This window comes from Gallinula chloropus (assembly GCF_964237585.1).
Source record: "Gallinula chloropus genome assembly, chromosome: 3".
NCBI lineage: Eukaryota > Metazoa > Chordata > Aves > Gruiformes > Rallidae > Gallinula > Gallinula chloropus.
In genome coordinates this window covers 96,801,070-96,819,157 of record NC_140087.1, presented here as the reverse complement: position 1 = coordinate 96,819,157, position 18,088 = coordinate 96,801,070, and the positions used below count along the sequence as shown (strand labels likewise).

At 36.6% G+C, this 18,088-nt stretch overlaps 1 protein-coding gene across 1 annotated transcript in view; it reads right to left on the bottom strand.

Moving 5' to 3' along the window:
- Positions 1 to 18,088, bottom strand: part of COL21A1 (collagen type XXI alpha 1 chain) — a gene marked incomplete at both ends in the record, with an annotated part of 75,732 nt that overhangs the window by 47,152 nt on the left and 10,492 nt on the right. Inside the window, 3 exons of the mRNA XM_084261866.1 lie at positions 8,776 to 8,838; positions 10,702 to 10,785; positions 15,060 to 15,137. Coding sequence (XP_084117992.1) covers positions 8,776 to 8,838; positions 10,702 to 10,785; positions 15,060 to 15,137 — 225 coding nt within the window. The remainder of the gene's footprint in view (positions 1 to 8,775; positions 8,839 to 10,701; positions 10,786 to 15,059; positions 15,138 to 18,088) is intronic.

Here is an 18,088-nt window from a genome sequence, read left to right as displayed (position 1 = left end):
CCATGAACTCAAAGGTATATAACAGGCTACGCAAGTAAAAAAAATAATTTGAATGACTGGGACTGCAGAAAGAAATACTGAATAATTCATGAGAATTTCAGGAATGCTGTACTAGAAATCAGCATTGGCAGAACAAGACAACCTTTACAGAACCCAAAATATATGTCTGAAGTGTTTTGGTAGATAGGATTCAATGAATGCAGAAAAAAAAAAGCCAGAATTTTATGCAACATTGACACTAAGTGCTTAGAAGAATCTTTTAACAGAGCCATGTAAGTGAAGAATAGGAATTTTACCTAGCTCCATTAAAACCATGTCATTCCAAAGGACAAAATTAGTTACAAAAGAAGGGTTGAGGGTTTTTTGAGAAAACATACAAAACAAGAAAATGCCCTATAAAATTCTGAGGTTATTTGACTCAGACCTTTCACCAGGTAGCCCAAACTAAATTTGATAAACCTCATAAAATGGACTATCCAATTTAAAAAAAAAACCCCAGAATTTGTTGAACTGAGAGAACTAATGATCCTATTTCTAAATGAGTTTCAGTTTTAAAAACTTAGCACAAAATTTAATGGGAGAATTCCCACACTGGTAAAAAGGAGACAATAGAACTTTTTCAATGCAAGGAAGGCAATGTTAAAGTCTGATTTCTTCTTAAAATCAGTCAGAGCTTCCAGGGAATAAACAGAGCTAAAATTATTTGCTGGGTTGGATACAAGAGAGTACTTGCTGTGCCCTCTTCCCAAAAGAAACATTTGAGCAGATGCCCAACGAGCCAGCTGGTAATGTTTAGCATAGAAGTAAACAGAATTCTAGGCCTCTGTCATACATGGGTCCTTTATCAAGCATTTAACTTTTAGTGCTCAAGGCAGTTCTAGCAAAATCAACTTTAACTGTAAATGGTGTAGCATTGCCAGATTGCTTATAAGCCTCCTGGGTAGCTGCAACAATTCACCAAGCAAAAAAAAGTGGCTTTAGAAGTTTATCCTTTTATTTCTTCTCCAAAAAAAGCAAAAAGTTTGTATGATTTCCTGTAGGATATAATTCTATATAAATAAAACTTTATTTCACATTTTAGATCTCTGAAATGCAATTTCCCTTCCTTCTCCTTCTAACTGAGTGAGGGAAGAGTAGAGGAGGACAATTTCCTGACTGAACTGAACTTGAAAATTCGCAAGATGCGTGGAGGACAGCAGAAGAGTTTTCAGCTTACAAAACTGCATATTTACCTCAGAGCTATATCTTGTTATATGATTTCAACGCAAATCAAGCACATTGTCAATGTGTTTAATAGAAAGCCAGAACAGAGAAGATTCAAAAGGAAAGTCACAAAACTAAGTATCAGTGTCTGGTACAAATAACATAGCAATTGTTCGGACAAGTTAAAAACACTTCCTATATATTACAAAAACCAGCTTTCATGAAAAATGAGCATGATCTTGTGTCACTACTCCCTTTGCAGTAGGGATTATCAATCTGTATGCTAACGTCTACAACTATTTTGCACCAAAGTCAGCTCAAGTCCTCAGTCCTCAACCTCAAAGCCCTAGGTAGGAGTATGTATGTGATACACGATGCATGCTCCAAGGACAGCTGTGACATAGCTGAAATATTATGTAAAAGCGACAATCAATTTCAATTGATTGTTCAGGATTAAAGGCTCACTTTCAAATTAGGTGAAAGCATTAAATTTTCCACCAAAAATAATTCCTTTTATTTGGACTTGGTCTTCTCTCTTGAACTTTTCAGAAGACACACAAATAGTGTGAAAAGCATTATAGCCATCCGAGAATTTGATGCTTCATTTTCAATCCAGTTGCCTAAACATAGGCAGCTCCTACCTTTTGAAACTCCCTAGACCCATTGTTAGAAGACAGCAGCACAGAATATTTGGGAGGCGTTCAATCTTTTGAAGCAGTAGCGTGAGCAAGACAAAAATCCTTGCAGCATAAGAATCCCATGTATTAGTATGGGTTATATTAGTTAAATATCTGTTGACTGATATGGGAACGTAAACACCCGGTGTCTGTACACATGTAATCACTACATGGAGCTGTCTTAAACTGAATCTCATCTATAATGTTTCATCAATGCTGTCAACTGGCACTACTCCACAGCACTTGGTTTATATTCTTACTCATTATTTTATATCAGCACAACTGAAAATCAGGATTATATAAACTCTCCCTCTCAATTTATAGTACTGACAAATTTCAAAAGCAAAGTGATAAACAAGATATTGAGATGCTTAGTTTTGTACCAGATAGCTGAGTATTAAAAAAAATATTACAGATTAAAATATAACTTTGGAATGTAAAGAAAATGGCAAAAATTTACAAATTATTCTAAGGGAAAAAATTAAAGAGACATCTTAGGCCAAAAAACTTACATAAAGGACACAGACAAATTAGCAATACTGTTATCGCCTGTGAATTAAGAGCCTTACTGGAAAATGGAAGTTAAATAACCTGTAAGGGAAAAAAATTAAACAAGAGGGACACATCACAAGTATTCACTACAAAGAACTTTTAGGTGCAGTAGCAGAGTAAACCTCAGAAGTATATCTTCAATGCACTTGCATGCCTAAAGGATAAAAGTATAGACAACATTCATAGGTGTATCACATCAGACAAATATAAAATAAAACCAGCGAATATACGGATAAGGCAATGACAGCTGCACTGCAAACTTCCTTACTGAAAAGCTTTTGGAGTCACTGAACAACATAAATGTCAAAGGCGTGACGACAGGACAAGTTGGGAAAGACAAGGGAAAAGCATACAAGCTCAATTTGTCTAGGGAATAACCAAGGACCAACAGTAATGGTCTGAAGATATTTTAGGCCTGTAAACACTAAGTAAACAGAACTATTTAGGGTGATTAACTAAGCATAACGGAATTCAACTGTAAAAGAAAAATTTAACGTGGTATTAGGAAAACCTCCTGGTAGGGAAGTCTGCAGATCTGTTATGGAAGTCTCTTGCAGAAAATCTCTGGTACATTTAAAGCACAATTATCTAAAGAATTAGCAAAGTTTTCACTTTATATAAAACACATTACATATGAAAGAACAGAAATTCTTACAGCTATTTAGACATTTATCCACGCCTACACAATCTCAGTCATACTGTGACCTTCTCCCTCACTGGCAACTAAAATCCTGCAAGCAACAGAAATGTTAAAAAGTACATGATGTATTTGAATGAACTTTATTAGCCTTTCTCTGAGAATTTATCATCCAATGTTTTTGCCTTAGGTACTTCCTTTTCTCAAGGAGCTTTTTTCCCATCCTGCCCCAAAACAACCTTCTCTAGCACCTCACTATCCCTGTACACATCTGCCTACTTTTTTCCTGATCCTTAGGTAGTGTGGATCAGCCGGGTGGTCCTCTCCAGTAGAGCTGTTGGGACCATGTGCCTTACTCCTTTCTCTGGGACTTGATTAAGCAGTGGTTACACAGGAGTGAGCTCAGAACAAGTATCATCTTTCCTCTCTGTTAAATAGCACAGAGCTGTAGATGGACTTTTTGTGGCATCTGCTTGTGTAGGCTACCGAAAGTGTCTCTGCAGTGAAGACCCCCTGTCTGCACATATTGAAAAATGAAGATCCAGCATTAGATCACAAAGATAAATACATGAAGTTTTTACCCTCCAACACGAATTTGGGGGTGACTACTTATCAAAGATTTGTAATCACATGAATGTTATTATGGGAAAAGTACAGAAAAGAGTTGTCATTGTCTTGTCTGTGGCCTCTACTGCTTTGTTTTGGCCTGTTAAATTCTTCATCCATTTGATTACACTTCCTTCCATTGGCTACTCTATCATCTGCCAAGGTTTTCCTAGCTCAGAGCTGCTAGCAAGATATATTACCCAAGCAAAATATTCTGGGTTCAAGTACCACAGACAAAAAAACAAACAAACAAAAAAAAATCCATCAAGATTATTAAACAAAAGTTCATAAAACCAGCTTTAAAAGTTTCAAGCTTCAGTCTTCTAGGTGATGAGATGATGTACCAGGGGAGTGTAACTTCCTGCTCACTGCTTAGATGGCTGTATCATCTACCCTTGACCACTGCTGGAGATATAGTCATATGGTCTTTTGTCCGAAACGCACACCTGTATGCAACTCACACCAGCATCAGGCATCACACTGATTTCAAAGCAGTAGCTCACAGTGAAGGTGTTGTATGACTGTATTAGTCAGAATGTAGCAAATGTATTTTCTCTAAGAATAACAAGGTCACAGTATTACTGAAGAATATAGATATATTCTGGAACTGAGAGCAGTTTTTTACAGCTGGATTATCAACTATATTTCTGAAAGTTTCCTGAGAAAAGTAGCTGCAGAGTTTATATCAAATCAAATCCCCAGGCAAACCATCCAATATCACAGGTAATCCTATGTATACATGAAACTACTATCCTTCTTTATTCCAAAAGTACTGTTGAAAGAGCTGGCCATTGCCATTACTACACTAAGTCCATAATAAAAAAATTGGCCTTCAGTCACCAAATATTATTAAACTCTAGGCAGTACAGCTGTAATAATGTTCTATAGTTTTTTAAAAAGAAATATTGGGATGATCAGAAATTACTGTGTGAGGCCTCTGACACTTTATGACCTCTGAATCTGGGATAACCAGTGAAGTCAGTGTTCCCAGATTATTTTTAAACTGCTTACTGCTTGTGGACACTGTAAACACAAGGTAAATGGTTCCAAACGTTCATGAATGAAACAAGATGGAATACTGGAAAATTGTCCAGATTGTTCTAAGTTCAAAACTGACAAATAAATTGGGGTGTTTTTTCATTTCTTTCAACAGACCAAGAACACATCACCTCTATCAACCATAAGTGATCACTGCATAAACTGTTCATTTATTTTTCCCCTTGAGTTTTTCCCCAGTATGTATAAATTATCCTCTGGAATAAAAAAATGGCATTGTGACTGCACAGTCAGGGCCAGCAACAACTCCAGGTGCTTCTTTCTGATTAATAACACCCATTAAACTGAGTTTCAGTGGAGATTCAAACGCTGGTTTTACCCCATGCTTAAATTTACCAGCACTACTTCTCCTGACACGACAATTTAATCAGTTCCAAAATCAGGACATTTTTCATTGAGAAAAAATGTATTTTCATTACTTCTTATGCTTCTCGGTTTTGTACTTTTCTCTAGTTGCTTTTCTGTATGTATCAGAGGATGGAAAATAAAGAGAGGTGGTAATTAATGAGAAGAAGCAAAAAATGAATAAACAAAATAATTAAAAAACCAATTAAAGAATGACTGAAAAATAGTAATGTTTATCTTCACTTCCCCAAATATTACAGCAAACAACTACTGGGTAACACCAGGCAAATAATTAGTTTCTGGTAACATTGAAGATATTAATGGAGATTGGTTTGAATTTTTCTGGACTAAAACTAACTTCAAGCATTTCAACAATCTAAGCAGCATGCAAACTATAAACTACATTTTCTTTGGTGTTTTATTTTAAAAATCAGTTACATGTAGCAATATAAACATGTCTAAAACTTTTCTGTGAGGAAGAAACAATTTGTTGACCAGTTACACAGTTCCAGGAAAATGAATACCAGATAGGCAAACTGGAATAACTTTAGAGAAGAACATAAAAATGTGTTTGGGAACAGAAAAGACTGGCTTTCCAGGAAAAGCTTTTAATGCAAAAGCCATTTGATTAAACAACACTGACTACACAACTACCTGTAAGCCTATTGTGCTGTCTGAATTAGGAGCTTGCTTTTCAGAGTTCTCCAGGGGATACAGCTAAAAAGATTCATATGAGCAAAGTTATTTCAAACAAGGAAAATCACTGACTACACAGAAAATGTGCAAGTCATATTAGCAAATAAGTAAAACAGAAAGACAAGAGAGAAGACTGTTTTCCTGTACAGTGTATCTAAAGGGTCTCCCATTGTTCATGACTAAAAGCTGGAAAGTACTCAAGAATCTACTGTAAGGAACAATAATGTACTGGCCAGAGCTGCAGATGATCTAATAGGTTTGCAATTATGGCCTTACTAAGAACAAGTGTAAAAAGCTACAGTTGATTTAAAAAAAAAAAATCAAACCCAAAAACCAGTTAATAAAGCTATAGGGCCATAGGATTTAACTGTATGCACTTCAAATAACATAGGAACTTAATTTCAGCAAAATGGTAAAATCGTTCCTTTAGTGGGGCTTTTTGATTCTCTGTCTGAAATATTTATGTAAATCTTTTTTATGTTCAGAGAATGCCCATCTATGCACAGTATGACTCACTCATAGGAAAAAAACCCACATAACTGCCAGATTATGAAGTTACAGAAAGACTACAGCATCGATTTATTTCCCCTTTGTGGTTCACACGGCTACAAATTTCAGTGCTTATGGGAAGATACATAGCAATGAGGTGGAAACCTGTTTAAATAAAAGTATTAAAAAGTCATAACAAATTGTTTCTAAAAAAATACTGCTGCAGGTGACTGGACAATCCAGAAATAAAATCTTCAACTCTTGTTTTGAAAGAGAGAATGGAAACTGACAGTTCCCTACAAATATCCATCCAGTCTATTCTGGCTTCACTAAAGCTCACACAGTATCACTTTATTTTGCTAAATGTCAGAGTTAACAAAAGATGGCCCTACTATGCTTATCTGTACTCAAAGCCTGCTTTTAGGAACTGGCACAGTCAATCTGTGATAGACAGCTTCTCCCAAGCAACTCCAGGTTGAGACAGTTTGTGCTTTCCTGGGCCATCAGGGCTGCTGTGTCCCATCAATATCCCAAGTCCCATATTTTAAAACAGGAATTTTCAATTTTTAGAAAAAACTGCATTTCTTGTTTTACAGTGACTACTTTTGCCTATCAAATTAAGTCTGCTTCTTAAAGGAATCACCACAGTTAAATGAACCAGCCACTGTCCCTAAGAAAATACCAAGACAGAACTAAACACGTAACTAAGCAACAAAATAGGAGAAATGTGAACATTTTATAATGTATAGCATGGAGCTTTCTCTTTGTAACTGGAAATATTTATTAACCTTACAGCATACACACTTGCAAGTATCAATCTCAATGTTTCCATCTTTAGCTGACGCAGAAATGAAATGTCATTACCAGTATCAAAAATTCTTAACAAAAATAGAATGTTAAGTGTTTTTATGAAGCCATCAAAGTTGGGTGGGTAATGCCTCTTTAGTAGGAATAACATGCTAGAGGTACTAAAATTGACGGGCAAGGGCAAATTTGGGAAAGACCTGTGACTAGTTACAACCACCTCATCAATCTTTCCATGGGACAGACAAACTGCTAAATAAGTGAAGTTGAAAGTTCCAACCCAGCCCATTGCTGCCCTTCTCTGAAGTCATTCTGTTTTACCAAGTGTGGATGAAATTGGCCCAGAATAACTTCATATCCCTTCTAAGTCTCAATCAAACCCACAGACTGCTAGTCCTCCAGTCCATAATCCAATGTTTCCTTCATAAATTATTCTGTCGTCTCTGCACTAATCCACTTGTATTTTCTAATGTATTGGGCCAGTTTCTTGTATTTTTATCAGTAGTATTTGGGACTCCTCGCTAATTGTATTTTTTGTGGATTGCATGACATGACGCTTACCTTCTCTTCTACTTCTCTTCTACCATGAAGATTCAAAAATAACACTACAACCTAAGGACTCAACAATAAAATTTAGTCCTCACAGAAGAATGAAAAGCTACAATGAATTAACAGTTTCTAGTACGTGCATGCACTTTTCTTTACCTGCTTTTGGTAGCCAAGCACAGAAATTCTCCTCTTTCAGAAGCAAATTAATGCTCCCATCTGTCTTTTACCTTTTCCTATTTGTTTTTTGTTTGTTTTCAATATAAATCAAATAGCTTCTAATGAACAGTAAGCAACATCGGAGGGCCACATCCTTAGGAAATAAAGATAGGTGGTCAAGTGTCCCACTTTTAGCCTGCTTTCCATGAGGACCAGATGAGCTATTGCCAAATCTGTCATTTTTAATTTAGGGATATATGTTATTCATTTACATTCTTCCACATTTTGCTATCCCCAGGGAGGCAGTGGAGTCACCATCCCTAGAGGTATTTCAAAGACAGGTGGATGAGGTGCTTAAGCACATGGTTTAGTGGTGGTTTTGGCAGGTTAGGCTGATGGTCAGACTTGACGATATGAAAGGTCCCTTCCAACCAAGACATTTCTATGATTCTATGATCCACACTAATTGAATGGCAGCTTAAAAAGTAAAATGTAGGGCAAGAGAAAAATACAGGTATTTTTTAGAACTGCAAAATATATTTTTAACATTATATACCTACATATTTTGATTGAGTACTTGAGGCAGCCTAAAAAGAAATTTAATGAAATGAAGCATGAGACGCAATCTCTAAAGCAAAACAGACAGGATTTGAGCTGCCCTAAAATGCTTTCTAATGCAAAGATTTTAGGCAGCAAAGAGTGAAGGTCAGAAGGTGATAGCCACTGCAAAGTGATGCAAATACCAACAGGAGTTAGCACTCATAGCTTGCTCTCTGCTGACAGCACTTAACACGCTAGAATAGTTACAATATTTTGGCTTGAAACAAAAATAACATGATTAGCATATTCATAGAATTGTTACATTCAGATAGAGCTTATGTGATATTTACAGTTTCAAAGAATGGAGACAAAGTCACCTAAATTTGAAAATCTGGTATCAGTGGTACATGCTTTCCTCCTGTTAGCTTTGCATTTACAATATATGACTAAGTTTTTAGTACTCACAGGCTTACCATCTGGACCAGGCTGACCAGGATAACCATGATTTCCAGGCTGCCCAGGGTCACCCTATGGAGAAGCAGGAGAAAGACACATAAAAGATATGAAAAAGCATTTTCAAATTAGTACAAAGCAACCTTAACCCTAACACATTCCAAAGAGCAGTGGCTGCAAGCCTAGGTACCTGCTATTGAGAAATAATTCCCACAGCAAAAAGGATCTGATCTTGTAACTCCCTTCCCTGGGGAAGTTCTCCCTAACTTCTTGTGCAGGACTTGGAGATGTGAGCCCACACTTAATTACAGCACAAGTCTGGCCCATTTTATCAAATGCTTCCAAACTTTTCAGCTTCTTAATATACAGAAATAAAAACACTTCTCATCAAGTAGACAAAAAAATCATTATTAAAACATTGTTAATCTAGCAGTTCTACTCTGAAGAAAACTGACCTGCTTTGGTTCAGTTTAGTTCTTAAAGCAAAAGCACTGGGAAAGCAGGAGCCAGGATTAAAACCTGCTAAATACTGAACTCCCCTCCACACATGTATTGATGCTGAAAAGAGATACCTGTTTTGGATTTCTTCTTATAAGGCCTTTGCAATTATTTTTTTAACCTCTGTTATGACCATGGGAAGGTCTGGTCTTTTCCATAGAGGAAAAGGAATGTCATTTCCCTAGGCTTCACATTTACAGTAAGAAAGCAGGAATTTAACTTCCTACACAACATATCCTCCTAGTATATCAAAGTTCTCTGTTTATTTTACTAAAGGACTTGGTTTGAGCCCAGAAAAAATCCAATAAGGCTTGATCTATAATATTTTACTTCTACAGGACTGTTAAGCAGGTAACATTTTTTTCAGTCTGAACCATCAATGCAACTACCAGTGAGTTACAACTGCAGAACTGTTACAAACAGGGAAGACATCAAGAGGGAAACAGGAAAGTAGCTTGCAATGTGACTGTGAAAAAAACATCTCTTCACATATAAACCACAGGAATGTAATGCTGAACTAAGTGGGAAATGATGCAGAATAATGTCTCCTTAGAAAAAGAGTAACACTTATAATTTGCTAAATGAACAATGAGTTATTCAGAATGATATTGTGCAAATGAAGAAGTCTAGGTTTGAGATTTAAGCAAAACCCAATCTGTTATCAAATATACTATCTAAATTCCAAAAATTTATGCCTTTAACTTGAAAAGTTTAAAATATCAGTTACCTGTATTTTTAAATTGTTTTAATTTAATGAATTTTATTGTCATCCATTAATATCACAAACACACAAATTAAATTAGACTTTATAAAGTTCTAAAGTCCAGTACTTAAAAGTTAAGAAATACTGTAACTAAGATAACCTAAACTTACTTGAGGTAGCTGCAGCAGACTGTTAACCCCTTATATAGTGAGAGTAGGGGTGGATTTTTTAAGCATCCACCTATTGAAAGGGTTGGGGTTTTCTTGGCTGCTTTTACAAGGTGGACTAGCAACCCTGGAAGCCCTGCTAAGAGTAGTTACTGGGAAAGGTACTAAACTACAGCAAAATATCAGGGATTTGAGTTTGTCCTGTTAGACATTTGAGACTAAAGTCTGGTTCTCATTTTAATCTTTCACTGACAGTGAAAGGGGTCATCAGAACAGGTAACATGGAACTCCCCAAGTATCTAGTCCATTCTTTAAAAAAAGAAGGAAAAATGTTCTCCATTAAAGGATTTTTTATTAACAAACTATTTTATTTTCAAACAATTAACACCAAAACCTGGACTTCAGGATCAAAATCACTATGGTCATGCACTGGAAATAAGAACTAGGAGAACCTGTCCCCTCCTTTTTTAATCTTCCTGGTTATGACTGAACAACATAAGACTTAAAGAAAAAAAAATGAAGAAAAAAGACCTCATCATATTCACTCAGTAAGTCAGAGTTGAAACTTACTTTGGGGCCTGGAGGTCCTTGTTTTCCTGGTGGACATATGCAGGGGGCAGGCGTTGAGCCTACGTCACTGGGGCCATTCATGCACTACCAAGAGTGAAACCAACCATCACTACACATGCCAAAAGCATTAAACAAGTGCTATCATAACATTATACAAAGCTGATTTTCTTTAGGTTGCACAGGTCCTGGGTTTTGTTTCTTTGTTCAACTGGAACTCTGGCTTATTGGAATGTTGCTCTCCAACTACTTTGCATGCAGTATTCATCATTTTACCCAGAAGAAAAATAAATAAAGAATTAAGTACCAATACTGGCCTGGTATCTGAAACTCTATTTGCTTTCCCATAAATATTTTGTTACATAGTTTGTTGATTTTCAATCTGGCAACATGTAAAACACTTCTCCTAAACTAATCAATATTCATCATTTGAAGTGTGATCAGTTATCAAATATAACTACTAAAGTTTGTAAAACAATCCAATAAATATTACATATAGCATAATGACCATAATCCATGGGCATGTATCAGATTCACAGAACATTAGGGATTGGAAAGGACCTCTGGAGATCATCTAGTTCAGGTTCACCTGCAGCAGGTTGCACCATCAGGTTTTGAGTATCTCAACATTGCTCTGCCACCCTCAAAGTAAGGAAGTTTTTCCTCATATTCAGGTGGAACTTCTTGCGCTCCAGTTTGTGCCCATTGCCCCTTATCCTGTCACTGGGCACCACTGAAGCATACACTATTAGCATGTGTAGCAAGCCTGAAAAGAACGTAAAGCCCAGTCTCTGATCTCCTGGGCAGGTGTTTAAACTACAAAACAACTTCAGGTAAGGTGGGGCATGGCCACTATCACCAACTCCTACCAGTCAGCAGTCCTGGTCCCTAGGGTGCTCATCTTCCAAAGACCATTAGGTGACCTCCTCCCACCAAACAGCACTGAACACAAAACCTCAGCAGACCACATCACCCTCCAAAGATTTTTTTTTTTTTAGGTATCTACTTCTCACCATTATGACCACACAGTAGGCAAGGGGAGGGCTACTAGATCAAATCCATTTGCCCAAGGTAAGGTACCAAAATTTAAGTGCATCTGTACTGAATCTATGAACTAAATTGGATAGATTAGTTGGATTCTACCTTAGATTCAGTGAATTCTTTTTCACCCAGGAAGTTCTCAGAGTTTGCCAGAAAGGCAAGAAAACTTAAGCATCCAAGAGACTAAAAAGCAGATTTTGTATTTGTTAGCTAAAACATTTTCTGTACCATTTTACTCACACTTTCTAAAATAGTGCAGACTCTTTACAATGTTATCTGAATGGAATTCTTTCTCAGGGTGAAATGATTAGTCAAAATACAAATCCACGTCTCCTTTGCAGTGGTACCAAGTGGAATTACGAGGATGGTTAGGGACGCTACCATTAAGTCTTCAAACAAGCTCCCCTTCAGGGAGCTCTCCCATGAACATGATGTAACAACTACCTGACTGTGCACATCCCCACTGACTTTGCAACAGTATCCAGCCCTGTAAATAGGAGCAATTGAATTGAACCAGGGAAAAAAAAACAAGTCATTTATTCTAAAAAACATGGGTTTCTTCAGAAAATTTATTTTTGTCTATTGGCTAGAGTTCAATTAATGGAAATTCAGCACTTTTAAGCTTAGCAAACCTCTGTCCTCTTTTCAAAACCAAGTGTATATTCCCTAGATTAAGAAGTTTATATCAAGTCAAATACTACCTTAAATTGAGTTTGAGCAGATTAGGATTGAGCCTACCTCTCCATTCTGAAACAAAAAGAAACACGGTTTAAGAGTACAGCAATATTTCCAATAAGCAAAATCCATTCAGTTGTAAACACTACCAAACACAATCACAATTTTAGGGCTGTAGCCGTCAAGGAATTATAAATCAAGATTTTAGACTTTCCTGTGCAACTGTTATCAATGCATATGAATTTTTAGTTCATTTCGTGTCAGAGTCTTTCAACAGAAGCTTTCAACAGAAGCAACCAGTAGCAATTTTTAAAAGGCAATGACAAAACCAGAACACTGACCCTTGTAAATATTTACACACTAAATGTTTAGATTTGGGTAAAACCTTTTGCCAGGAGTAACTTCTCATCAAAAAAATGCTCTGCTTACTCATTCACATCAGAGAGCATGTACCAAAATATTTCTAAAATCTCTGCCTGAATGCAGCATCTGGGATAAAATAAAGCAGCACAGAAAGAAGGCTGGCTTTTTCTCACTTTCCTGTGTAACTGCATTAAACACTGCTATCAATTGAACTGAGTTTTTCAGTATCTGCAGAACAATCCATCCTAAAATATTTCACCGTATCAACCATGAAATTGTGTCTTAACGGTTTAGTAGCCACCTCAAGCTGCGTTGTGTACATGAGTTTTCTGAAGCACACAGTCACCACAGACTTCACACAGCCAGTGGAGTGAGACAGATTGCTCTGCATTCAACTTTCATTTTGGACAACCTCTAGAGAAGGTTATCTTTCTCCACAGATCATGGAGGGAGCTTAAAATTGCTACATAGCCAGGTATCTCTGGGAAAGGGGATAAATCCAGGCTGTAATTAGTACATACAGCCCCTGCTTAGTTCCAGAGCTCTGATACAACCACACTCTGACAGACTACAACCATGAACCACATATTCCTCCTTGGAGATCATTCAACATTTTTCTTTTCTGAGGGAGTCCAGAATGTCATGGGTAGAGTCCAAATTTAATTTACAACAAGAGCAAGTGAAACTAAAACAGCAAAAAGCAACCTTTTACTTGGACTTCTTCCCAAATCACAGAGAACGCAAGATAAAATGGACTTCTTAGTGTTTACTTTCTTTATGCAAACATTTTTTTCATTTGTTTACTTTCTTACTCTACTTCCATTTTGTAAAGACCAAAAATATATAGAATCATACAATCATACAATGCTTTGGGTTGGAAGGGACCTCAAAGATCATCTAGTTCCAACCCCCCTGCCATGGGCAGGGACACCTTCACTAGACCAGGTTGCCCAAAGCCCCATCTACCCTGGCTTTAAATACCTCCAGGGATGGGGCTAGATGTGACAGAGTTAAACAGCCAAATATTACCTTTACTTCAGAATTTAAAACTAATTTTACAGAAGTGTTCCTGAACCCATTAGTCATTGACATAGAGAATAAGATTTCAGAACAGCTAACAATCCAGCCATGTAACAACTGCTTAAATGAAAGCTGTGAGTTCTGAAAAAGCCCTAGTAAGGGTGCTGAATGTGTCAGACACACTGACTCCAAATAAACAGAAGAAAAACAGACTAGCTGGGTGTCTGTGCAGGTGTCTGACAGAACAGAAAATATCTAAAAGTGAAAGATTCTGTTGTCAACCTGGCAAAATGGGCCAATATTAAATAACAAACATGAAGAATATGGGTTTACATAGTCAGACACCGATTATCTTTAGCTCAGTTTGGTTTAGACACCAAATAAAGGAGGACACTCTGAGGGAAATTCTATGTATAAAACATTCTCTTGTTTATACATTGAGATATACTATATTATATATGTAAGATATATTTATTGTAAATTTAATATGTGTTATATATACAATAACATAAATATGCAAATATATAATTTATATTATATATTTAAATGGGAACTGGATGCTTTTGAAAATTTGGCTCCAGCTGTGTCCAATGAATGGTTTCCAAATCTGTTTGCATGTGTTTTACAGTTTATTGCATAATTGACTGTAAGTAAGAGGGCAAAGAGAGGATCAAAGGATCTCCATAAGCTTCCTAATTATGTACCTTAATCATAAAGTCCTGAACAGGATTTTATTTTTGTCTTATCCATAACATATTTCGTGAAATCTTGACAACATTTCAGATAATGGGATATTTAACAGAGACATCAGCACAGATATTACTGACAGAAAAAGGTGATTTAAAAATGTAGGATTGTTGGTTATGTACAAAAATTCCAACACTAAATAACTTGACAAGTATCAAGAAGTAAATTGCTATGTTAAAAAGTAGTATTTGAAGTGTTTTACAGTTCTGTAACCTAGTAGTTTCATTGACTTGTAATGTCTAAAATCTTCAATTGTAACAGAAGTTTCAGAGATACTTCTTTACCACCATCAAATACCTAAAGTAAAAACCCACACTTTTAAAATACATTTGTGCAAAAATAAGATCAAAACCAGACAAGTTCCATGTCACTTGATATTGCACCAGTAACAAGTATTTGTTTGCACCAGCTGAATCAATGTAGTATTACTTATTTTAAGAATTCATTGAGCCAGCTTTAAACAGTGATTGTAAAAACTGCCAAGTAGTCCTCAAAAGTTCATCTATCATACTCACAAATCCTGGGATCTCACAGACTGTTTCTCGATTATTTTGCTCTGGGTCACAGTAGATTCGCAGTTTTTGTATATCAAACTATAATTCAAAACATAAGAGAGTTTTTTTAGAGAAAATGTTAATAGTCTGACATTAGGTTAATTTAAACTACACTCAAATTGTTTAAGAACTATGCTCAAAAGTTTAGAAAATGAACAACATTTTGAAAAGCAAGAGAAACTGGAAGCTTGGTTTGTCCACTATGGTTAAAAATCAATTAAAGATGTAAACATTTTTTTGGTCGGGCTACTCACACTGATTAATACATGCAGCCAATTATACATTCTGTAGCAGAATTGTTTAAAGAAAAATAATCCCAATCTTTGTTTTCTAAAATAACAGAAATCACTATCCTTAATTCTAGGTAATAAATCTAAACACGCACAGTACAAATTCTGCTGGCTGCCAAAATCATTGGGAAACCAGTTACAACAGCCAAACCAACCTTTTCCTTTTTACAGTAACAGTCCTAGGAAGATGGCTCTACACTAACTTGTCTCAGAAGACATCCCTGACACTTGAAAGAATTTGGTTTAGAGTTTAGCCATATAATGTAAAACTTTAAAGAGCAGCCAACTAAAACACTAGTTCCTGGTAAGCAGAAGCTGAAGCTTTTGCCATTCTGTTCTGTTGCTGGACTCAAGAAAAATGAAACCGATGAAGTCAGTTTTTCTAGCATAAGGTACCATGACTACAAATAGAAAAAAGCCTTTTCATTCATAGAATCATCGTAGACTCATAGAAACCTTAAGGTTGGAAAAGATCACTAAGATCATAAAGCCCAACCATCTGTCCAATATCACCCTGTCAACTATCTGAAAACACAGGCCATAAATTGGACTAGAGGGGGAAGAAAGCACAGAAAAAAGAGTTTTTTAATACCATGCCCAGTACTATGTGTTTTCAATTTTTAAATGTTTTTAAATTCACAACACTTCAGCATATACACAAGTTTATCATCACTACACTGGAAACGCTTCAGACAGAAAGAGCCCAATTACATTGAGAATACTTGCAAAATACCACTAGAAAACCCCTGAATCAGAGAAGAGAAAGAGAATGAAAATTCATCAGAGTCTCTGAATAAGATTCTTGTATCAGACTTGGTAACCAACTCCAACTGATTCTAAAAGACTTTCAAAATACCTTTTCACTGAAAGGTGGTATGCAGATTCATTAAAATATTTCTTTATAAACATAGCTTAAATAGAAATATCCTAGCAAAGTTTGACTGTTAATGCTTTGCAAAATGCATCATAGGCCAAGAAATTGGAGAAAAGAAATACCTTTTTTACATTACAAAAATAACCTGGAAATATAAAATTGCAACCTGAGGCAGATTTTCTACTTCTAGCCCACTATCAGAAGAGGATCTTATACAATTCAACATTCCTAAACTGTCTTATATTATAGAAACATGTCTTGCTACTAACAGTCTTTAACTCTGAAACTGAGTTACTGAGAATCCATAGGAATTCCATTTCTGCAGTGACGTAAGAGAAAAAACAAGTCACAACAGCATTAAACAAACACAACAGCATCAAACAAACAATTACACTAGAATGCACAAAACTATAAAAACATGTATTTTCTCTGTTTCTGCAGGATTATACTGAGACAGAATACAATCCTGGGACCTCAACTTTCCTTGCAGCGAGTACCTCAAGTCCTATCAGAAATCTGTGACAGTCGGTAGCTTTTGCAAAGGGGTACTTGAGTATACAGACATTACCACCAGACACGCTGAGTCACACACACATAGCGCGTCATCCAAGTTTCCACAGAGACTTTTAGAATATAATAATAGAACTGAAGCCTGGCTACCAACACACAAAATTCAGGAGTAACTGGGTAAAGACATCTGAAGAGAGTTAATGAAGATGATGCAAAACATATTAATGTATTTTAATAGCAGTAAGGAGCATGAGAGTACAAAAAACCCTCATAACATTCAAAATAACAAAAAATAATGTCTACTGATGTAATTTGGTATTTCTTAGTATTATTTCCATTACTCTCACTCTAATTAGAAATGTTATTACTACACTGCTATAACTACAAGAAAACAATATTTAGCCAGCATCTGGAACACTGTCAGTATACCAGTCTTCATCAATGGTCAATACAGCCTGAAGTTTTATCCAGCATTTTGGTGTCTGAATACAGCTGAAGGCAAAATGAGTTTAAGGTTCCCCAGTATAGAGGTGAATCTCAGCATAGGGATTTCAGGGTCTCTCTTCCAGCCCAGAAGAACGAAATAGTGCTGGCTTGAGTAGCAAATATTTGCAGTTTGATAGAATCACAGAAAGTTAGGAGTTGGAAGGGACCTCAAAAGATCATCTAGTCCAACTCCCCTGCCAGAGCAGGATCACCTAGACTAAATGACACAGGAACACATCCAGGCAAGTTTTTAATATCTCCAGAGAAGGAGACTCCACAACCTCTCTGGGCAGTCTGTTCCAGTGTTCTGTCACCCTCACAGTGAAAAAGTTCCTCCTTATATTCACATGGAACTCCCTATACTCCAGCTTGCACACATTGCCCCTTGTCCTATCACTGAGAAGAGCCTGGCTCTGTCCTCCTGACTCTCACCCTTTACATATTTATAAAGATTAATAAGGTCACCACTCAGTCTCCTCCAAGTTAAAGAGGCCCTCAGCCTGTCCTCATAAGGAAGGTGTTCCACTCCTTTAATGGTCTTGGTGGCCGTGTGCTGGACTGTTTCAAGGAGTTCTATGTCCTTCTTGAACTGAGGGGCCCAGAACAGGACAGAATATACCAGGTGCGGACTCACCAGGGCAGAGGGGGAGAAGGATGTCTCTTACGGCTTTAAGCTGCACCATGGCAGGTTCAGATTAGATGTTAGAAAAAAGTTCTTCACTGAAAGAGTTGTAGGGACGTGGAACAGGCTGCCCAGGGAGGTGGTTGAGTCACTGCCCCTGGATGTGTTTAAAAGATGTGTAGATGAAGTACTTAGAGATATGGTTTAG